Below are 25,300 nucleotides of genomic sequence, written 5' to 3'. Positions count from 1 at the left end.
TTATCTTTTTTTATATTTGAAGTCACTCTTTTGAGATGTGGTACTTGAAGAAGCCATGAATGAGAAGCAAATGAACCTAACTACGTGTTACGTGTTATTTATAAGTTCTGACGAAAAATAACGGCTATATTATTGTAATGGTCATAAAATTCAAATCGATTCATTTATTATTTCTTCTATGCACTATATTATGTTTTAAGTCATATGTGAACGTAAAAACAATACTGTTGTAACTAAAACACTGCACCTTATGAATCAACCATAAACCAACATAGTACAAGATACATAGTACATAATACAAATAGATAAAACAAAGTGCAAATGGATAAATAGTATGAAGTACAGATCAACAAAGTTCAAACAACATAAAAATAAAGTACAAACAACCACGTTTTGGTTCACTTAAATCCTTGTGGAGAGATGGGCAACCACATGTGCTCTCCTCCACCTTGTCATCATTGATGAAAAAATAACATATACAAAGCAAGTTAGCAACGCAGTAGTTTCTACGTGGCTGGTTATTTGCAAGAACAAAACAAAAAATATGGACCATTCACATATTAGAAAAAAAACGGATTGAATTTCTCACGAAAATGCAATGTCTCCATGCATCAATTGAATTTCCAAGCGGATTGAATTCAATTTACAACATACTGTTGGAATTGACAACTCCCTTGAAAATGCAAACAAATTAAACAAATTGGATTATTACAGCGGACTACAAATAAATTGTCACGATTGAGATAAGTACTTTTAGCGGAATGCTTGCATAGGAGAACTCCATTTCTAAGATATTAGACGTACAATCATTTCATACTATCACTACCCTTATATGATACTACGAGCGTAGTTATTCCACACTATCACTATATTAACACAATATCATTAAGTATTATATTCTATGCTATATTCATAGAAACAAAATAAAAATGCATACAAAACAAAATGGGGGCATACCAGTTTTCAGCTCGGACCCTCTTTCCACGCCCATTTGGTTCACCGTTGCGGCTCACCACAATGTCGACCACACTCATGTGCTTTATCAAATGCAATGTAACCATATTCACCACGTCTTCGTCACAACTCAGTGTGACAAACATTCTTCACGAGGAGCCAAGTATTGGAGCACCAATATGTCAAGATGGATATCGTCCCACTTATTTATGACAGACTCATAGGTCTCCCTTAAAGTCGAATCATTCTTAACGGTAATGATGTGAAACTTATCTTGGTACCGACAACTTCCAAGAATACCAGTGCGGAGGGGGTTTGATTCACCATTTGCTGCCATTGTGGGAAATTTCAAAATAAAAATTCGCGGTCGGGGAAGATGAAGTAGTAACAGAGAATATGATGAAAGAGAGATGATAGATAAATAGAAGAGGAGAAAGGGAAGAAAGAGGAGAGCGGAGAGAGGAGAGAGGGTGTAGAAATTGAAATAAAGTGGGGCTAGGGAATAAACTGCTTGTTTATGTTTGCAGTAGGGACTGACCCGCTTGTGAAACGTGGTTGGGGCTGACTCGCGTTTTATGTTTACACTTGGGGATTTACGATACAAACTCTTTTTAAATATTATTTGTCAATACTCAAAACATATCTGAAAATACTTTTAAACAAAATTTATACGCTTCATTTATATATCATAATCATATAATAAATTTTTAATAATAATAAGATCATAATATAATAAAAATCCTTATAAAATAAAAATAAAATGAAAATCTTGTGCATCCAAAATTATGCTTGAAGATTGCAAGAATATATTATTAGGTACTTTAAAAATCAAAATAAACATTAACAAAATAAAACAAAGAAAAAGCTCATTTTCATTAAAACCAACTTTTTCTTTATTAAAAAAATGGTCACCTCGAACAATCTAAAACTGACTCACAGGAAAAAAATGAATTTTCAAACATTTACACTAAAATTGTAAAGGTTTTAGACCTCCTCCGTCTCGGAGACCGATTAATCGACGCCTCGATCAATTTTTAGAACACAAGTTAAAATAAGCTGAAGAAAAAAACTTGAATCTCTCGTACAAGTAATAAAGTGGATTAGAAGTCCGAGTATCGATGCCACGAGAAATATTCAAATATCTAATTCTGAGCGCTACATTATCCCAGCTATGTTCAAACCCACCCTACGCAGACGAAAGTTGATTTGATTAACTAAATTAATAAAAAGAAAATAAAAGGCAAGCAAAAATAACTAAGCAAATAGCACGAAGATTTATCAAATTAAAAAGCCCTAGGACTTTATCTTCCCCCTACGTACTTATTGATTCCCCAATTTCTTCAATTATGCAAGTACATAATTTGGATTCTAACCTGAGATGTTAAATTAATCATAACCCGCTTTTGCGTATATGACGATTCTATTATTCAAGACTAAATTACTGATTTTGTAAGCAATTCAATAAAAAACAAAGCATTAAGCACAAATCTCAACAATGGCTACCTAAGAGGTTATCTACATTCTTATGATAACACAACAAAAGCTCTTCTACCACAATTTTAATTGTTAAACCGATATTCCGATTCATTCATTCAACAATGACAATAAAGCACATAAATTGATCAAGTTCATGAACTTAATAAATCAAGTAGGATAAATAATCCCAAATTAATACTTTCCTAAAATCATAGAATTGGGTTCACAAATCCCACATACGGTTCGAATAAAATCATAGAAACTAAAAGTTTAGCTACTCGTAATTCTTATGATAAACAAAATAGAATTAATAAAAGAACTAAGAAAAACTATGCTTGAGTCTTCGATCTTCATTCTTCGCATTTTGTGGTGTAAACTTTTTGGTTGGATCCCATTAAATTGTGTGTATATTGTGGTTAAGACTTGATCAAAAGGGAAGAGCTTCCTTGTGCAATTAAAACTTCTAAACTGTGCAGAATCGGGGTCTCACAGGGCCGTCTGAGATTTCGGGCCATTTTGGGACGGCTTTATCAATTTGCGTAGTTTACTGTCCAACTTTGCATCATGGGATGACCGTCCCAGATTTTTGTACAAAATTGGCACGACCGTTCGAAACTTTTGTCTGCACTTCAGTCATTTAGATTCCGATTTTGACCATGCTGGAGTCCAACCTTTTGGAATGTTACGTGAAATAAGAATTGTAGCCTTTAAGTTAGCTTTCCAATGCCGCTAGAATCAGGTGATTTGGAGTTCATACGATAGAGATATGCTCAAAATAGTGATCACTGCCAAAGCTGTTGCGAGATTCCTTTTTCCAATTTGATTTATTTCCTTATTTGCAACTTTTTCCTTTCTTTCTGATCATTTTTCTTTCATGGACACACAATTCTTGTTTTTCACCTATAAAACACAAAATCAATCAATTAAAGCACAAATATAATTATATCTAAACAAAAGATAAACATATCGAGTGTTGCTTACGACATTTTATGGGAGCCAATAAAAAAGATTGGGTAAAACTCCTTGACGTGGCTCAGTTTTCAAATAACTTGCAGCGGAGTGGTCGTGTGATGGAGTCCGTTCCAGCTTGCAACGGGGCAACAACCACTTACGCCACACACTTTGGTTACGACAACCGATGGGAGGAGTCCCGGGGCATTGAAGATGGCTAAGTCATGGGAGGAGCAAGCCGACTTAGCCCGAGCGTGTCTTGTGAAAGCTAGGCGGCGTATGAAGAAACGGGTGGACGAAAAACGAGGACTAAGGGAATTCGACGTTGGAGAACAAGCCATGGTGAAACTCTTGCCCCAACAGTTCAAGGCATTTCTAAGTATGCACAATGGCCATGTGCGGAAGTATGAAGGGCCATTCCCGATGATCGCCAAAGTCCGTAAAGTATCTTATTGCCAAGAACTTCCAAGTTCTTTGAAAATTCACCCGGTCTTCCATGTGAGAATGTTCAAACCTCATTGCGAAGACAAGGAAGACCCAAGCCAAGGAGGGCCACACCGAGCATTACCCATCATGACCAAGTCATTTGACAAGGAGATCGAAGAAGTGCTCGACAAGCAAGTGAAGCGACGTAGGGGTGTTCCACCAAGGACCCAATACCTCATCAAATGTAAAGGAGTACCCGAGTCCGAGTCAACGTGAGAGACTAAGGAAAATTTGTGGCAATTTCAAGATCATTTCCACTTGTTCGAGGCAACGAGGACGTCGTCGGGTTAGGCGGGGGAGGATGTTGCGTCCGGCCAGTTTTGGCACAACCCTTTTCCAGTTTCTCTTCGATTAGGGAGGTTAAAGAGTCCAAGACTTAGCTCAAATAGTAAATTAGTCCCAAGTTTGCCCAAAATGTAGATATACTTTGTAGAGATTCTTAGAGGACTCTAGAAAGTTTTCTAAAACCCTCCATTTGTAGATATTTTGTAGGAATTCATTGGAATGTTCTAGTGAACAACTCCTAGCCATTAGATCAGACAGATCTCCCCTGGTATAAATAGGAGTGAGGACTTCATTTGCAAGCATCCAAGAAATCCAAGCATTTGTCAACACTCAAGCAATAGATGTGTTTTCTTTCAAAGCTCTCTTCTCTTAAGTTCTTTACTCGTTATGTTGGGGATCTACATGCATACGCAACGAAAGTTTAAATTTTTTCTATCATGCGATTTCTATGAACAATAAATTCATCAATTAGGCATAATCTATTAGCATACTTTTGATCATGTATTTAAATAATATCAAATAAAACATAGAATGCGAATCATAGACATGTAATCAAATAATTATAATTAATCTAATTAATTAACGAGATTCAGTTACATACCCGTTGAATGTAAGCTCCTCGGAACGCTGTCTCTGTGGTCATACCGAAGTCCTAAGTTGAGCTATTCCACGCCAATCTTCTTCGCCGGAATCGGATTTCATCTCGAAGAATGCCAATCTTTTTCGCCGGAATCGGATTTCACCTTGAAGAGATTAATCCACCAATAGCTTGCACTAGAAAACTATTTGACAGATAGATCAAATACATGTTTGGCAAAAAATCATGGTTTCTGTCAAAAGTAGTTTGGACGAAGAAGAAAAAGAGAAGAAGAAAAAGATTTCTTACTAGATTATTTTGTAGAATTGTGGTCTTTGTCATTTTCTCTACCCAACACTTCTATTTATAAGGATTTATTAATCTTAGTTCAAGTTTAATTTTAATTACCAATTAAAATCAAATACCTCAATACTTATCTAAAAATGAGAGACCCATCTAATTAAGAATCTTTTTAAAACTCTTTGTTAGATTCATAATATCTCTCAAATGGTAACTCCGAAAATTGTAACACTTATTTTTTCGTGATGATCATATTTTTCTCATCAATTCAAGTAACATATTGCATATTTTATATTTCTATTTTCGGAAACCTCTATTTAAGTGGTACTAGACACGGCCACGGGGCGGTCCGGGTCCGGGTCCTACTTTTTCGGGACCCAAAACCGACCCATGTGGAGACGAGTCCACTCGGGTACTTCCAGGTCCGGGCCAAGTACGGGTCAGGTCCAGGTCCAAAGCCGATTTTTGAATTTTGTTTTTAAAATTAAATTTTTTTATTTTCACATATATCAAAAAAAAAAAAAAAAAAAAAAAAAAGAAGCTAAATTTAAAGGACTTGAGCTTAGTTTTAAATTCAAAATTATAAAATTTTAAATTTAAAACTAAGTTGCCTACGTATCCGGTACGGAATCAAAGTCCACGTAGTTCTCTTACCTTCACTTACCTTTTTAGTCGTCGTTGCCGCCGGGTGAAGTTGTATTCTCACCTTATGTAGGAACATATTTATCATCATCGTCGTCGTCTTTGTAGATGTGGTCATCTTTGTGTTTGTAGTCGGTTTTTGTCAAATCTCGCAAAAACATTTGATTTTCGAAATTGTCGGCACCGAGATTGCTTCTTGTTTGATCCAATACTCTACTAGCTACACTAAAGGCGGATTCGACCGCAACAGTGGAGATGGGACAAGCGAGAATATCCTTGGCAATATGTGCCAAAATGGAAACGATGAACTCTTTGACTTCCACCACGCTAGTATGTCAAAATCTGTACTTTACGTGGAATCAAATCTAACGGTTAAATAACTCTTAAGTTCCAATCGTTGATCGGAACTTGAGGATGAGAACCTTGGGCGCTTGAAGCGCTAATGCAATAAATGTTGGACCGCCAACATAGTAGATGTATCCGATGTTGAAGGAGGATCGTTATTTGGAACATATGTTCTAGATATAGTAGCATATTCATCATAAAGTTCATTTAATAATGCAGTCGAAGTGCTAACAAGAGTAGGTACGTTAGGAAGTGGAGGGCAATCAATCAATGATATATTCTTACACAAATTCTCGTAATATATTTGTAGCATATCAGATAATAGATGAAGCCTAACTGTAGGATCTAAAATTGTAGCAACCAAATATAGTTCAGGAATATTCATATAATATTTGCAGAATTTTTTCTTAATTTCATTCGGACACGGAACTAAAATTTCAATTCGCATAGCTTCGTTAATAACACCGGCAATATTGCATAACTAATAAACAACTAAATGAGCAGTAGGATAATAAGTACCAGATAATAAATCAGAACTTTCGGGAAAAATGCTTAAAACATTACAAATTTTCAAGCATGTTTCCCATTCAGAGGGTAAAATATAAATTCCAGCCTGAGAAAATTCCGTTTGAAAAAAATTGACATATTAATTCTTTATATGCAAAATTTTGTTTTAAAAGTCTATATGTCGAGTTCCAACGAGTTGGAGTATCTCGGTTAATTCTAACTTTATGCATGTGGTGGGTTTGACAAAACGCCCAACATTGTCTAGTAACCGACGTGTGTCGCCATATGTATTGAATACATGCTCTAATTTTAGTAATATGCATTGCTAACATTCGTAAACCATCTTGCACACATAAATTCAAAATATGACATGTGTACCTAATATGAAAAAAAATTCCCCCACATGGTGGGATACATGCAACTACAAGATCATGGATATAATATGTATTGGCACTTGCGTTATCGAATGAAATTGAAAAAACTTTTTTAGTTAATAAATATGAATCTAACACATATCGAAGTGATTGTGCAATTTCAGATGCAGTATGGCCAATATTAATAACAGGAAAACCAATTTTGTTTTTCAAGTTTCCAGGCACAATTAATCCAATGACATGTTACACCCATATAGTCATTACGACCCCAATGATCACTCCAAATATCAGAATAAATAGAAACTTTGTTGTCTAGCATAAGAAATTCCTGTACTAATTCATGCTTAAGTCGAGAAACCAATTTTTTTGTAGTTCGATTAGATGTAGTTTTTGGTTGACGAGAACAACTAGGCCCATACATTTTTTTTAACGATCTATAAGACAATCATTATCAGCAAACCTAAATTAAAGTGATGCAACTGAAATAACTCTAGCCTATTCTTCTCTTTTTACAGTTTTTGAAAATTTAAAAAGTTGAGAATCGGTACCTTCCTGTGAAGAATTAAATCGTATTTGTGTTTGAGTTTGGTCGCGACCGAATTCCGTCGGATGTTTGCTAATCAAGTGCTTACAAAAGCTCCCATGCCCATCGCCCTTTTTCCACGTGTATGATTTATGTGCACCGTATATTTAAATAAAAAAAACTATTAATACACTTGCTGAAGTAAATAGATAAATAATTAAAAAATAAATATCTTGCAAAAATTAGATAAGTACCTTGCAATAATTGCAAAACGCTTGAATTCTCCCGTCCCCCATAACCGCTCTAGTAAAATGGACACGGAACATTTCGGATTTTGTTTCCGTATCATTCATTTGGGATCCTCCACCGAGTGATGATTGAGAGGCATAGAAGATGGCGTAGGAGATGGCCTAGAGGCCCTTGATCGCCTTGGCCTAGGTGGCACTCCGGTCGGTCAGCTAAGAGGCGGTACCTCGGTCGGCTCATCATCACTACTAACAAGTACATCTCGAAAATCGATAGTGTGAAATTCGAGTTCGGGAATTGATTGGTGTTGCCAATCATAAAAACAATCCCACTCCAATTCGGGAGGGATTACTCCTTTTCCCGTTCCACGATTGCCACTTGAAGACACTTTGTTTAGAGTAACGTAAACAAAAACGAAAATTGAAAAACGGAAAGAGAGTAGAGAATGCTTGCAAATTTAACCGAAAATAGGAAACACTTGAGATTTGAGAATTGAGAGAGTAGAGAGAATTGTGAGTGAATTGGTGAAAAATTGAGAGGGGATGGGTAAAAAATGTGAATATATATATATATATATATATATATATATATATATATATATATGTATATATATATATATATATACATACATATATGTATATATATATATATATATATATATATATATACATATATATATATATATATATATATATATATATATATATATATATATATATATATATATATATATATATATATATATATATATATATATATATATGTATATATATATATATGTATATATATATATATGTATATATATATATATGTATATATATATATATATATATATATATATATATATTTTTTTTTAATTCCACCGGCCGCGTCTGGGTCGGGTTAAACGGTCGAACAATCCTGGCCTTTCATCTTAAACAGTCGGATGATAGTGACCGTTGAAAAACAAAACTAAAAATAAAATTTGAAATCAGTCAGACCGGGTCTAGTTCGGGTCCGGGTGGACCCGAGTTTCTAACCATTGTAATTAAAAAAAATAATTGAATTTTCTGACCGGGTTCGGGTCGAGTCCGGGTCGGTTCCAGGTGGACCCGAGTTTCTAGCCATTGTAATTAAAAAAAAATTGAATTTTCGGGTCCAGATTATAGCCGTTGCATTTTCAAAATTTGAAAGAAAAAATATTTTTTTATTCGGGTCGACCCGACGGGTACTCGGGTCGGGTCCTCAAGTCCACCCGTCTGGTCTCGGGTCCAAAATACCGGGACCGAAAACCGACCCATACTTTGTCGGGTTCGGGTCAATGGTCAATGGTCAACAGGGCAGGCCCGGGCGGTCTTCAGGTCGGGTCCGGGCCGGGTCAAACTCGGCTCGTGGCCGTGTCTAAGTGGTACCTTCTAAATTAGGAAAATTCCCAATTTAGAAAGTTCACTTGAAATCTATAAAATTACATTTTTTTCTTCCAATTCGTAATCGACTATTACGAATTTTAATTCAATCATATTGAATTCCAATTTAGATAAGATTAACAAATTAATCTTCGTTCACCTTATTAAGGAATCTTCTCCATAAGATGTGTGACCCTCAATGGTTCAGGTGTAAACTAGCTGTGAGCCCACAACTATTTGTGCCTTGAATAACTCTTTATTCAATTACGGACTCCCAAATGTCCCGATTTAGATTAAAACATATTTTAATTTATATCGCCGATCCTATCGGTTAATGCCCAACGAATCATGATTGACGCCTAGCAACTACGTGTCATGATTCTCTAGATACAAATGAAGTGCCTACAAGAACCTTAAATTATAGTTTGCGTATAGTACAGTCCCTTTGACTAAACATATGCCCCGGTCGAAGTAGAGGCATTGGTTCACCGAGACCTCTAATAGTATTCGATAACTATGCGATCGTTCTAAAGCTATAAAGTCCATTCGTATTTGACTTAGAGAAACTCATTTCTCTAATCACTACCCTTTCTATTTCGGCCGAAGATTTCTTGGACGATATACTTGAATAATACAAAGGACATGCATGCAGTTAAGCAAGCGGTCAAATCCCTAACTAAAATGCACAGACTCCTACTAGATTTCGGACTGTGAGAATGTTGGCCCTTGGAGCGGTCTTCGAGGAGACTCAGGGATAGGTCACAACACAACTGGTCCTCTAATGAAGTCGCAGTGATGTATTAGGTCTAAGAACTAATGGTGTACAACTATAATCATAGAATATCTACTCGATTAATGGGAACCACTTAGAGATTCTAGGACGAGGGAGTTCAGTGAACTCATCGACTATGAACACCCACTTATGTATGCCAATGCCACTACATTATAGATGATGAGACTCAACTCACATACACTAAGTGCTAGTCTCAAACGAGAAATGTCAGTATCCTAATTATTGGCGTAAGCCATCGACTAGGAACTTGTTAAATAGTTATCTTACTAAATGAATTATCTCATGATTCTCCTAAACCAACTCATAGTAATTTAATAATAACAATAAGGTCTATATCTATGCATAATAAAATGGGACAATAGATATATCTTACCAAAAATAGAATTTCATTAATAACGAAAATAGATTGTTTACAGGTAAATATGGAAAGACCACAACCATAAGTTGGCTTGTTCGTCACCTTCTAACACGTTTCCCATCACTTAGCATTCGCAACACATTTGAGGAGGCTATTGCGAGGGGCGAAAATGAGCTAAGGCTGCACGGCTCGTTGTTAAGGAAATAAGTCTGTGACAATGGGCTAACATGTTACCCGATAGCTTGATAAAACTAAACAAACATAAATCAAAATCACAAGCTATTGAGAAACACTTTTCTATAATAGCACCATGAGAGGCCTCTGCAGGTTTCATGTTCCGGAGAGTATTAATGAAAAGCAAATTATCTCCTTCAAGCACTATAGAGACACACCCCATTTCTTTTGCCTTTGATAACGCATGTTAAGCCGCGTGTGCTTCTTCTTCGACCACTTTTGGACAACCATAAATCTGTTTAACGGTCGACCAAACACATCTCCCTTGCCAATCCCTAGCAACATTAGCCGTCACATAGTAATATAACTAAGCTGTGTAAGTTATGTATGGTTGTGAGATGCATAAACTCTTATTTTAGTATTTTCTTCAGTTTATTTTAAGTTGCTTATTAATATAACTAATCTGTTACTTATTAAGTTGTTACTCATCGCATTGTCGTTATCGTTAGTTTTCCTAATCAATTATGTTAGAGATAATCCAGACCTAGCTCTGATCCAGGGCGCGAAAACCCACAAGAAATTTTAGCAAAAAGGCAATATCCATCTGTCCTTATAGCAATAGAGAATTTTTTGAGCGATGTCCAACTATTTTCTCCTATTAGTAAACATGAATAGACATGTAAAACAATAAATTTATTAAATATTTTAATTACTTATAATCTTTAATTCCAATTGAGCTATAGTGAATTGAAACCCATTTCCGAAACTTTTCAGGCTTAATTAGGGGGTGTAATTTGGAACCAAAAGTCCAATTTTCACTGGTTCATATCCGAAAAGTTCCGTTTTAGAACAACCTTTTTCCTTCCGACTTCCGAAATTCCGATTTCCGAGTTCTTCCGATTATTTTGGATTGGAATTGGAATCATATAATAAAGATTGGAATTTCCGATTTTCAATCCGATTTAAGTATCAAAAATTAATTCCGAAATATTCCATTTTTTTCCCCAAAAAATGCACCTTTTTTCTTTTTTCTTTTTCTTTTTTTTTTCTTTTTTGAAGCATTAATTTGATTTAGATTTTGTTTTAGGATTTTGACATATTGAATTGTTGTCGGAAGTTTTATTGAATATTATGATGTGTTTTTTTTTTCTTGAACACAAATTTATTAGTTATTAGTTTTAAGTTTATCGGCGTGGATGTTCTTATTTTTTTGGAAAATTATGAAAATTTCAGAAAATTTTAACTATGTTTGAAATTTTATAACTTATGTGATTTTCCGAATTTTTTTCCCAAATCCCGAAATTTTCAGGCCTTTTGGAATTATAATGATTTTTTTAATCTCAAAATTTTTGAAATTAGAACTGGAATTGATTTTGTACTCCAATTTTTTTTGGAAATTTTTCGAAAAGGCTAATTGGAATCCGATCCATCCGACTTCCACCCCTACTTAATAGAGTAACTCAAATTCAAATTTAGCCAACCCACGATTAATTGATTTGAGGTTTTGAGCAATTAAACATTTTTCATTTCTCGTGGTCAATAATTTAATCCAACGCTTTAAAACAGAAAAAATAAAAAAGGAAAAATGGAACCTAGAGAATAAACTTATTGGGCTATGTCGTTTTGTTTCTTCATTAACTGGGCCCAACTCTAATTAGAATATCAAAGCAGAATGCATATCTGTTGCTTTACAAGAAAAAAAAAAAAGAGAAGGGCAAAACTGTCTTTTCAAACTCATGAATGAGAAAAAGAAATTTAATTTCCAATACAAACAAACAGCACCTCCTCCATTCCTCTTCGCCCAAAAACCCCCCACAGGAGAAGGAAGAGAAAAACGAGATTTTGAAGGAAATGGACGTCATAAAATCGCAGCAGATATCCTCCCGACCGATCGAGAAGGTAGTGGTGCACCCGCTGGTGCTTTTGAGCATCGTCGACCACTACAATCGGGTGGCGCGTGACACTAGGAAGCGCGTGGTTGGAGTTTTGCTCGGGACTTCCTTTAAAGGCACCGTTGACGTCACCAACAGCTATGCCGGTCGGTATTTTATCTTAAGATCTGATATTTAATCTCGCTGCACCACTTTTTGAGGTTTAATTTTTGTATTATTTCAATTCCATAGGATTTGAATTTTACCTTGTAAAGTATAAATTGTTTCTGTTCCTTGTTTTTGTTTAGGAAGAATTTTCTTAGGTGGTTTCCGAGGGTGGAAATGAATTTCAAAATGCAGATTTAGTATTGTTTCAGTGTTTAGGGTTTAAAAGTTGGATTCTGGAGTGGCGGTATTCGACATAGTTTGATTGGGACTTGAGACAGAAGGCTGCGTTTAGTTGGAACCCTCAAAGTTGAAATAAGAAGCTTGAAACTGGACTTGACCGATCAGAACTGAGGGTGTTATTTGAATCTTTACTGAAACGGGTGTTGTAGTGCTACATATTTAGATTGGTGAAGGGTTAAAATTTTGCCAAGTCTTGTTTTGGTTGTGTGTGTGTGTGTGGTCGAGGGGGTGTTGGTTATGGTGTCTGGGGTTTGGTTCCCTTAAAAATTATTTTCCGTTTTGCGTCTTTTAGTCTATGTAGTTGTACTATAGAAGAAGAGGAATAGGAATGTCGGACGGAATTGTGGATACACCTAATACTAGTAGTGTTCTTGTTTACTCTCAATCTTTGTTTACTATTGGTGAGTTGTCAAGCAACTTGTTAGGTCTTATGTTTGCTGTTAATGCTGGAATCTAGTTCGACTTCAGCAAGTTCATTTCAGCTCAGTTGCATGTGATCAATCATAGTTCAAATGTGGTTCTTAATTGCGTTGTTAAGATGCTTTTCTGGGTAAATCATGTTTTCCTTGTTAAAAAATCGAGCTCTAGAAACCTTTATGGTTATGGTGACAAAATTAAGTTACTATTTTGGCAACCTTTTCTCTTGTTATTATGATAAACTTTTTAGAAGCCTGAAAGCTAAGAATTCTCAGTATCCACCTCTCATTTTTATGTAGCGAGTGTTTGGTGTATAAAAAACTTGGCATATCATGTGTTCTTCAAGTCTTGATTTCGTCGCATCCTCCTGCTAATGTTTGTTCGTTTTCCTTGAGAAGTGTTATGGAATACATGTTTTATCTTTAGAACGCATGTTCACAAGTCATACCGTAACAATCCTCTCAATCTTAATCAGTAGATCCCATTTTTTTTGATTAATTAATGGAAAACTATCTCTTATTTTGCCTCTCCTGAAGTAACGCCTACCCTGGAGTAACCTCTATCAGTAATTGTTAGTTGCATATGCTATTCTTTTGCTGATTTATTTTTCTGATATAAACAGTTCCTTTCGAAGAAGATGACAGAGATTCAAGCATCTGGTTTCTTGACCATAATTACCATGAGTCGATGTTTTCTATGTTCAGAAGAATAAATGGTATGTAGTTTCAATAAATGTAGTATCTCATTAAGTTGTTTTATGGTGGTCATCAACTAGCTGATGTACTTGTAAATCTTGTCAGCCAAGGAGCATGTTGTTGGTTGGTATAGCACTGGGCCGAAACTGAAGGAGAATGACCTAAGTATTCATAGCCTTCTCACTGAGTAAGGTTTCTGTCCTCATAAAGAAAATATAGTTTTTTGATGAGAAGTGCTGAGTTTTCTGCGTTGTGTTAATTTTGCATGTAACTTGCAAGAATGTAATCTTATCGTGAGATTTATTAGATAATTACCAACCGATTGTCGTATAAATGTTGCTTGCTTGCAAGTATTATTTTAGTTGGCTGCCACTTGTCAGGCAACACACCTTAAAGTTTATTTTGATGAGTACTATCTCGAGAAACTTTGATGAATTGATATCATTTTAAGCAGACCAACCTTTTCACTAATGCTGAAAATATAATGGAAATGTATCTATACTGTTTCAAAAGTATCCTGTATTTCGTGTTTCTTCCCAAACTTTTAAATCATTACATGCTTATCTTGTCAAAGTATTGTTATCATCAAGAGATTGTTTTAAGTTTGAACTCTGAAAATTTTAAAGCAATTGTCTGATAAATCTTTAGTTGGATTTTAAAATTCCTTCCTAGTTTTCTTGTCTTTCTGACCCTATGTTCTGTTTTCTTGCTTTTTTCTTTTTTCTGTTTGTGACTTTCTTCTTTATAACCTTGGTAAAACATAGTCCAAATGAGATAGTCTTCCTGCACCATTACATATGCTTTCATATTGGTCAAACTTATGCGTATTTCCTTCACTCTGAATCTCGTTTCCTCCGTGCTTATTTTGGTCTCCTTTCTTTGCCTTTTGCAACTCATGTATTACGGATTTTATCTTTTAACATCACTTTACGCCCATTGACTAATCTCTAATTTTTTTGCAGCTATGTTCCCAATCCTGTATTGGTCATTATAGATGTTCAGCCGAAAGAGCTTGGAATTCCTACTAAAGCCTATTACGCTGTTGAGGAAGTTAAAGAGGTAACATGATTATTACTGTTTGGTAACTGAAAAAAAATCAATTATATAAACATATGGTTCTTAAGTTGTGAGTTCAGATCAAAAATCAATTTGTCAAAAAACATGAATCTTAACTCGTAAGGAATCGTAAATCATAAGAGTTCTTATTTCTTTGAAAACTGATATACTTATATTAAGAAGTACAAAATCATTATAACAAAAATCTATGTCCTATAAAAGTCCTTAAGGCCAAAACTATGTATTAAAGTAGTGAATTAAAACGCTAAAACTCAAACCTCAATATCCGAAAGACTTATTTTATCATATTTTCCAATATAATAAAGACAAAAGTAGTACTAAAAGATAACATCCATCATCAATAAGCATATTCTTCACGGTTAATATTTGTTTGACAAATTCTTCTTCTAATTCATGAACTTGGAAATGACTCTTTTTCTGTCATTCTTGTTGAGTTCTGATATCTGGAGTCTACAAAATATTTACTATGGTGGAAGCATATATTGCAGTATGCGTATTTACTCTATTTTGACAATTTAAAATGTAACAATTTTTCCTAATTTTGGTTTTTCCTTGTAAGTATAACACATTTATGAAATCGTATAAACCTTATGAATCGTACAATTCAAATTGTAAACAATATTATCATACGGTTTTTGAAAATATATGATTAATTCAACGACTTGAATGGAGGAGTGGATAAATTGAAATTAATTGTAGATTTGAAGCGTAAATCGTATGACGTTAACAACCATGTTGATATATCTATATCTATTTGATACTTTGTGCTTAGTGAAAGGTAACAGTAAAATATGCTTCATAGGATTTGGTTTAATGTGTTGGATGAACTTGCAGAATGCCACTCAGAAAAGCCAGAAAGTTTTCGTGCATGTCCTTTCTGAAATTGCTGCTCATGAAGTTGAAGAAATTGGTATGCTAATTTCATCAATAAATTTGCATTTTATTTTGTTTTTACCTTGATTTTGCTTGATCTGAACCCTCATATAATAAGTTTTTTTTTTTTCAACTGTACGAAATGTTAAAAATTCCTACTTATTGTTCTTATGATAGGTGTGGAACACTTATTAAGAGATGTGAAAGACACAACTGTCAGCACCCTTGCAACAGAGGTTTATATTTAGTCCCTTACCTCATTTTACTGTACTGATGATTAAACACCACCTATATATCCTGATGCTATGTTAAATAACTGAAAGAAATAGAGAACTTATTTATCTTTATCTCGTCTAGGTGACTGGAAAGCTTGCTGCCTTAAAGGGTTTGGATGCACGACTGAAAGAGATTCGAAGCTATCTTGACGTAGTTATTGAAGGGAAGCTACCCTTAAACCATGAAATCCTATACCATCTCCAGGTATCAATTTGCATTTCTCTTGAAAGTATAAACATCATTACGTTTCGTTTTTTTTTCTTTTCCTGCTTGCTATTCTTATTTTGGATAAATCATCATAGGTCCTGAACACCCCTGATCAAATAAAATAATAGTTTTTAAATATCAGTGAATATGTATATGCCTTTTCGTTAAGATCCTGCTTCGTTCTGCAGTGAGAAATTACTTGTATATTATCTTGAAATGCTACTCAACTTTTGCAGGATGTGTTCAACCTACTCCCAAATCTAAATGTGTCCGAACTGGTTAAAGCTTTTGCAGGTAAAACAGTTGGATGTCAATCGTCTCTTATTAGTTTAAATCGATCAATTTTGTGCATACATTATTTTCTCGTTTTACCAACTCCCTCTGATATAAATAATGATCTAACATTCTCTTTACAGTGAAAACAAATGATATGATGTTGGTCATATATCTATCTTCCCTCATCAGAAGTGTGATTGCTCTCCATAATCTGATCAATAACAAGGTGAGATATTTTTTCTTCCGTTTCTTCATATTGATCTCCATAATTTGATTAATAGCAAGGTGAAATGTTCTTCTCCTATTTTGTTTCTTCATCGTAGTTTTTAACGTAAAATACTTCATAATTATTTGAGCGCCCTGTTGTGCACAATATGTGGGATTCATCCCATTTCTCTAGACTAAGAAGTAGGTGATGGGCGAATACCAAGTGTGGCTATATAGAGTTTTGTAGTCGTAGACAGTAATTTTTCGGAATTATATGCTGAAATATGAATTATGGGAATTGATCAGGTGAAAGTGATAGTATGATATTTAGCCTTTCAAGATAGAACAACAGCTTATTTAAAAGCATGTTTCGGAGGAGTCAATTGCTGTATTTGTTAGGGCACCGCTAATTTACCATGTTTCGACACATCCATCACTTTCGTTTTTTTTAAGTATCATTCTGGCATTATTTTGTGACAAGAAAATGATTAGTTTTGTGATTCTGAAAATAGCAAGATGATTAGCTACGTTATTGATTAGCTGATTAAGCACCGCATTAGACTTTGTAGAATAGACTATCTGGAAATTAAAATTTGGGTCATGAAAATTTGATAAATAAATGCAGATGCTTAACAAAGAACACGAAAAGGCAGAAGACTCGAAGCCAGTTGCTGTGCCTAGTGCTGCTGGTAGCTGAACATGGAAGTGAGTTTTCGTTTGCGTGATAACTCCAATCTGGTTAGCCGAACAAATTGTCTTAACAGAATCCAGACTTACATTTTGGCTATGATTGGTTTCTGCTTCGATGAATCAGCACTCATCCCAAGTTGTACTAATATTCATATAGAGATATTATGTTTTTATTTTTTTTGAAGTCTCAATTTCTTGTCGTGACCAATGGAATGTTCGAAATTCGATGATGATTTTACTTTTTTGTCACTAGTTCTCCTCCTCTCTTGGATTGAATGAATACTTTTTACGTTAGTTAAGTGAAGTGTTTCATTTTTTTGTTTTTTTTCCCTTCCTTATTATGGCTTTCACATCAACCATTTAACTTGCCTTGTTTCTCTCCATTTATTTTCTGTGTAGTTTATTACTTTATTTGACAAGGAAATAATTATACTTGCAATAGTGGAGCAAGTTTTGACATTTTACAAACCGAGAAAGTTTAGAGCTGTCAATCCCAATTGTTATTACCCTCAAATCTCCTAGTTAAGTGTAATTTGTTTGTCAAATAAACTAAATACTCAATTAGTAAAAAAAATCTCGTGGTAATTTCCAAGGTTTAATCACAAAAGGGCCCATGACAAATGCACTTAATTAAAAAATGGCTGCGGCTATATGCAATACTCATTCCACTTGTGCAAGACCAAATTAAAGAAAGATTCCAAAAGATTCTATTTTATTAAGATGGAATGACAAGTATACCCATAAATTAAATTGGCTTTTTTTTTCTCATGTAAGACCAAATACAAATAATGAGAAAAAAACAAAAATCGACACCAAGGTGTCGAAAAACTATGCTACAAATCGACACTTAAGCGTCGAATTTCATAGGTAAAAATCGACATTGACATGTCGAATTTTTAGCACAAATTCAAATGTCGAATTTTATACCTAAAAATCGACATCTAAATGTCGAATTTTATACCTCAAATTCGACATCTAAATGTCGATTTTTACCTGTAAAATTCGACCTGTACATGTCGAATGCGTTTACGCGGGATTTTTTTTGGAAAATCGATATTCTAGCTAAAAAAAACCCATAAATGCATACATTCTTGGGTTCTTCCATTGTAGAATCTTCTATTTTGATGTCTTCTGACTCCATACTTGCCATCTTTGAAAGATTTGTTGAGTTTTGATGATTTTGAATTTCTAGGTTTTGTGGGTTAATGGAGGAGGAATGAGAAAGGTCTTGTGAGTTTTGGAAGATGGAGAAGATGATAGTTGGTCTTGTGGTTTTGTGGTCTTGTGATAGGGTTTTTTGTGTTTTTGAATTTTTGGTCTTGCATATTTGGAATTTTTTATTTTTTTAATAAATAAGGGTATTATAGTATTTATACATTGAAAATTTTAATTTGGTCTTGCACAAGTGGAATTAGTCTTGCATATAGCCGCAGCCTTAAAAAATTTGTCTTTCAAAATATTTTCAACCCATTCAAATTTATTTGCAAGTAAGAAAACCCCTTTTATATATACCAAAATTACCCCCATTTCCTAGAAACCCAATTCAACTCCAATTTTATGATTTACACCTCAATTTAGTCCAATTTCACCAATTAACCAATTTTGATCATAATTTCAATTTTGACCCCAATTTTGACCCGCCACCACTCCGGCGTTGACTTTTTTTTTTGAATTTTTTGTTTTCTGAATTTTTTTTCGGTAGGTCAACCGCCGTTGACTGCTAAATTAATGTCTCCAGCAGTTATTTAACTGTTAATTAACCTTTTTTTTCCTTAAAAAAATATTTTAATTAATATTACTGTCTTGGCTGCTAAATTACTGTCTCCAGCAGTTATTTAACTGCCGGAGACAGAAATTTAACTGTTAATTGATTTTTTTATCTCGCATATCTCCCAGGTTGCTCATTAGCTCCATGTTGCTTGGAATACCGACAAGTGAGGAAATAAACTAAATTAAACTAAAACAATTAAAGCAATTAAAACAATAAAAAGCAACAAAAGCATGTGATTCAATTATGCAAGTTTTTTTTTGTTTTTTTTTTTTTTAATGTGTCGAAAATTGTTGTCTTTATTTATGACTTAGATAAATAGATGATATGATTGTTTACTGGCCAGCAAGAGAAATAAGATTAAGAGGGAAAAGAAAAAAAAAACAAACAAAGAATAGAAGTTGGTTAAATAGTAAGAGGAAAGGCAACAAGAGTTAATAATTAAAGTGCATGTAATCTGGATCATAGGCAGGAGACGCGCACGAGGGACAGAGGTGGTTCTGTTCGAGCCATGGAACAAGACAGTGGGAATGAAAAGTTTCTCCGCAGAAGGCTCGTTTTTTGAACTCCAAACCACGGACGCTTGGAACATATCGAGCACACAAAATCATCCTCGTCGGCAACGTTGACTACTCTGATTCTGGGCAGTTGCCTAAGAAAACTCATAAGCCTAACAGGTCTGCACTGATTCAATCTAAAACATTCAAGTTCCCACAGATAAACCGGGACTAGGTGTTTTGACCTAATTGCCCTTCCCCTTGCAGCCTCAATCGTCTCACCCTCTTGTTGAACCGTGCAAACGTTGATCCCCACAACTACGGGAATTACCAGCTGGTTGGTCAGTTGTGGATGTGCCGCCGCCTTCATTTGTCTTGCAAAACTAACGGCATTGCTTTCTAAACCCATCAATAGATACTTATTCATAAAAGAATAAAGAGATTCAGATAATAAACTTCTTTACAAATAAGGCCACACATGGTCCAATTTTTTGTAAAAGACTAAAATAGCCCCTCATACTTTAATATGCTCAAATTCCATCATTTAATTTAATTTAACCTCAAATTAATCCTAAATTTCACAAATTATTCAATTTTGAACCAAAACACATTTTTATGGACAATTTCGTCCGTCACCGCCGTTGACCGCCGGTCTCCGGTATTGACTTCTATTTTTTTCTTCCAGATTTTTCCCCGGTTTCCAGCATTGACCGGTCAGTCTCCGGCGTTGACTTCTTTTTCTTTTTTTTTTTTTTCTTCCTGATTTTTTCGCCGGTTTCCGGCGTTAACCGGCGGTCAACGCCGGTCTCCGGTGTTGACCTTTTCGAACGTTTTTTTTTATTTTTCTTTCTGTAACATTTTTTTTCTCGTTTAAACAGCAATATTGTTGTGATGTAAAATTAACTATACTACAGTTTAACACAATAATATTACTATGTTAATCTCATGCAGAATAACATTAACACAACAAAACTCATTATTATTGTGTAATAGAGTAATATTACTATGTTGACCGTTCAACAAACGTAAATATAATAAAAAGTCAAAAGAATTAATATTACTGTGAGTGACACTAATATTACTATAACAACAGTAATATTGCCGTCAACCACAGTAATATTACAATAATAGACAGTAATATTATCATGTTACTCCGTGAATAACTCAAAAAAAAAAAAAAAAACCCAAACAAAATAATAATATCGATGTGGTTGACAACAATATTACTATAACAACAGTAATATTACCGTTCAACCACAATAATATTATTGTGTTTACAGTAATATTACAATAATAGACAGTAATATTATTATGTTACTCCGTGAATAACTCAAACAAAAAAAAAAACCAAAAAAAATAATAATATTGATGTGGTTGACAGTAATAATATTGTGTTTACAGTTATTTTACTGTCAACGACAGTTATAACTACGTTGACTTGTCAACAATCAAACAAAATGAAAAAAAATAACAAAAAAAATAACAATAATAATATTACGGTAATTTACTGTCCACGGCAGAACAATTATATAAATGTATTGTCAACGGCAGTACAATTACGTTAATGTACTGTCATTGACAGTATAATTAAGTTAATTTACTGTCAGTGACAGCACAATTAATGGTCAACGTTTAGAGGCGGACGTAAAAAAAATTAATTAAAAAAAAAACTAAAAAAACTCAACGCCGCAGACCGGCGGCGGAAAAAAAACCAAAAAAAAAAAAAGTCATCGCCGGAGACCGGCGAAAAAATCCGGAAGAAAAAAAAAAACCGAAAAGTCAACGCCGGAATCCGGCGGCAAAAAAAAAATTTGAAAAAAAAAATCAAAATTGAATTATTGTGGTCAAAATAAGATTTTTGTGGACAAAATTGATTAAATTGGGGTTACAATTAAGAATTGTGACAAACGGTCACAAATAACTGCACAAGAAAGAACAATGAAAAACCGACATCCACGTTGACTGCTCCACAACTTGCAAAACCTAGAAGAAAAAATGATTTCTTAAACGTGGCTCCGCCACTGGGTCCGGCGTATTTGAAGGCCTGGGGCGAGAATATATATTGTGTCCTTAATAATATGGGGTTTCGGGGCAACATCCCGACATTTTTTTTCTTTTTCTTTTTGATGAAATAATATAGAATAAAATTTATAAATTTAGATTTCATTATCAATAAAATACTGGAAATATTAATGTATATCTAAATATTTTTTTTCATGAAGAAAATGTTAGAAATGTATGAAATTGCATATATTTTAAAACAAAAAAGATATATTGAAGAACAAAAGTTTATTCTTCTATTGTTTAAAAAAAATATATTTTTCTATTTATAAATTTTAATGCTTAGTTTAAAATATATACAATTTAAAATTCTTTATTCTATTCAAACAAATATATTTAGAAATTTTATAAATAGAAAAATATATATATATATATATATATATATATATATATATATATATATATATATATATATATATATATATATATATATATATATATATATATATATATTTTAAACAATAGAAGAATAAATTTTTTTTTATACAATAGAAAAAAAAGTTCACACATAAAAAATGTTATATATATATATATATATATATATATATATATATATATATATATATATATATATATATATATATATATATATATATATATATATATATATATAAACTAAAAATGGGCCCAGCTCGCCCCACCCAGGGCCGGCCCTGCCTTCATAACATTTTGGCTGCACGCCGTTTCCTTAAACCTAAGAGTTTTATTTTATTTTTCCCCTACAGACTAATTTTGCTAGGGCCATTTTTTTTTTACAATATTTCGGATTTTTTTTTTGAGAATTGGGGTGATTTTGTAATTAATTACATAAATACAATAAAGCGTCATTTAAAATGACGCGCTTTGCCGACCGTTGGATTGAGCTGCGATTGACGGCCAGATCTCCTATTTTGTCCCCTTAATCGGACGTCCAGGGATTGATCAGAAGATCTGACGGTCGCTAAAACGCGTCATTTTGAATGACGCGCTTTGACCTATCAGATTGTTAAACGCGTCGTTTCAAACTGCGCGTTTTAGCGGCCGTCTGAATTCTTCTCGATCTAACGGACGTGATTTCGGCCGATATATATATATATATATATATATATATATATATATATATATATATATATATATATATATATATATATATATATATATATATATATATATATATATATATATATATATCCCTTAAACAATTACAATTCCCACATTTGCTGCCTTGCTCCCTTCTTCGCAACACCCGTAAGTTTTCTTTCTCTCCCTTTTTTATTTGTTAATTATTATTTATTATTGTTTAATTTATATTTTAACTAATGTAGGTAATTTAATTAATTTCAGCAGGGTACTTATTGAGGTAATTTTTTTCACTCTTTCAATTATTATTATAGTTAAATAGAATTTTAATTATTAATATAATTTTGTTAAATTTTTATTAATGGTGGATTAATGAAATTTTGATCTAGTAAATTATCAATTAATTTGGAGTTAAATTATTTCTTGTATTGTTAAAATATATATAATTTATTATGAAATTCAAATTTTTATTGTTGTTTTTCGTTGTTATTTTTAGGTTAAACTTTTACTTATGGTGGATTTAAGAAGAAATGTTTGATTGTGTTTAAATAATTTCTGAAATTTAAATTTTTTGTAATGGTTTAAATATGATACGAGTAGAATAATTAGTAGGATAAATTAATTAATTATTAGTGAGTTAGTGGATAAATTGGTAGAATTAGTCATGACATTAGAATAGGTATTATCCTCAACAAGGCTACCAACATTGGAACTTATGTTCAAATCTTAGTTTATGAACTATTATGTGGTTTTGTTCGTTTATTGTCTCCTTTTCAACCAGAGTTTTTGTAGAATTTAAGAATTTTCGAACCGTAGACAAGTTTGTTTACTTCTTCTATATTTTATAATTTTAAGGAGACGAGTTTTGTTGTGTTTTTATTTGTTCAAATTGTTGATGTTATTGGTGCTAGTAATCCGTGTAAATGGTGTGTGTCATTTTCTTAGTACCATTAATTTTGACCATAAATCGTCTTTTTTACCATAATTAGGATTTAGATTTCAAATTCATGATTTCAAACCGTTCGAATTTATGGATGTTTGGTCAAAATTCAAAATCAAAGACTTCAAAATTCTTATTTTTTTTCTTTTCAATTTATGAAAATGGTAAAATTACACTTTAGCCCCTCAAGTTTACATCAGTTTCACTTTTGATCCCATGTTTTAATAATTTATCATATTTTTATCCTTTTTTTTTATATAAATAATGTCTAAAATTTAAATTTTGGTGTATTATGATTGTTATAATTAGGTGAAATGTAATTTGTGGTTGATTGAGAAGGGATTTACGCTGCTAGCAAATAATAATTATTTGGAGGTATTTATTTGTTACATTGGACAAATATTATTATTTTTAATTGCTGAATTTTTATTTTTTATTTTTTATTGTTATAACTAGGTGGAAGCTTAATTTGTGGTGTTTTGAGAAGGGATTTTTGTAGCTAGCAAATAATAACAATTTGAAGGGAATTATTTGTTATATTGTACAAATGTAGTACAACTTGGAGCTGTGTTTTTTTTTCTCCCCATTTTTAAATAATTGCTGAAATTTTTATTTTGATGGTCTTTTTATTATTATAAATAGGTGGAAGTTTAACTTGTGGTGGATTGAGTAAATCTACAATTATCTTTGAGGTAAATTAAATATTTTATTGGTTAATTTAAGTCTTACTTGAATGATAAGTTTGCTAATTTATACAAATTGTTTGTTTTTTAACTGGTTAGTGTTATATGAATGTGTCGAAAAATTACGAGTTACACAATGTGTTTAGGATTTATAATATACAAATTAATAGTTTTGGAACTATCAAATTATAAAAAGAATTAGAAAATATTAAATATTAATTGTTTGTTTTAACTGATTTATAATATAACATAAGTGTTTGTAGCTATAAAAAGAAATAGAAAATATTAAATATTTCGAAATAAAAATAATAATCTCAAAATATCAAAATATAGGGTTTCAATGGCGACTCCGGGTAGGATTACTGTCAAAGTTTTCGTGTACATAGAAGACCAGATTGTTTATGATGGATTGTCAGTGAATTATAATCAATCTCATCATACAGTCGTACGAGTGAAACGCGATATATCTTTCTCAGACTTCTTGGCGAAAATATACTCACGTTGCCGAATAGATAGAAATGAATTTGTGTTATCGGTGTCGGGCAAAATATCACGATGGTATCAAAATCAGTGGAGCGAGATAGTTTCTCAGATAACAAGTGATGATGATTTATAAATCTATTTGCACTCGGATGAAGGAAACGATTCCATAGATGTTTATGTTGAGTCTCAGCCTATATACAATCATTTGATGCCTTCACAATTCAGTACATCAGAGCCTCTCTACTCCCCTTCGAGACCTTCACAATTCAGTACATCAGAACCTCTCTACTCCCCTTCGAGACCTTCACAGTTCACTACATCAGAACCTCTCTACTCCCCTTCGAGACCTTCACAACATTTTGATTTGAATGAAACGTACAATTCATTTATGCAAACAAGTCCTGAGTTAGTTGCGGTTACACAAGGGTTTTCTAAT

General features: G+C 33.2%; 1 protein-coding gene across 1 annotated transcript; it reads left to right on the top strand.

The window, feature by feature from the left end:
• The first annotated feature begins 12,117 nt into the window (after positions 1-12,117).
• LOC105953615 (26S proteasome non-ATPase regulatory subunit 7 homolog A) lies at positions 12,118-17,698 on the top strand. The gene is made up of 10 exons (XM_012977290.2): positions 12,118-12,414; positions 13,695-13,787; positions 13,873-13,954; positions 14,730-14,826; positions 15,679-15,754; positions 15,895-15,953; positions 16,075-16,197; positions 16,437-16,494; positions 16,617-16,702; positions 17,309-17,698. The coding sequence occupies exons 1-10, from the start codon at positions 12,228-12,230 to the stop codon at positions 17,378-17,380; spliced, it is 933 nt and encodes a 310-aa protein (XP_012832744.1). The 5' UTR covers positions 12,118-12,227; the 3' UTR covers positions 17,381-17,698.
• The last annotated feature ends 7,602 nt before the right edge of the window (positions 17,699-25,300 follow it).

The sequence above is a fragment of the Erythranthe guttata genome, chromosome 6, assembly GCF_056151865.1.
Source record: "Erythranthe guttata isolate IM_541 chromosome 6, IM_541, whole genome shotgun sequence".
Classification (NCBI taxonomy): Eukaryota; Viridiplantae; Streptophyta; class Magnoliopsida; order Lamiales; family Phrymaceae; genus Erythranthe; species Erythranthe guttata.
Note: the sequence above shows the minus strand (reverse complement) of the source record. Positions and strands in the feature narration are given on the sequence as shown.

Coding starts and splice junctions, on each gene's coding strand:
- LOC105953615 (XM_012977290.2), top strand. CDS start 12,228: ATGGACGTCATAAAATCGCAGCAGATATCCTCCCGACCGATCGAGAAG. Junction 13,955..14,729: donor ATTCATAGCCTTCTCACTGA/GTAAGGTTTCTG, acceptor ATTTTTTTGCAG/CTATGTTCCCAATCCTGTAT. Junction 16,198..16,436: donor AAATCCTATACCATCTCCAG/GTATCAATTTGC, acceptor CAACTTTTGCAG/GATGTGTTCAACCTACTCCC.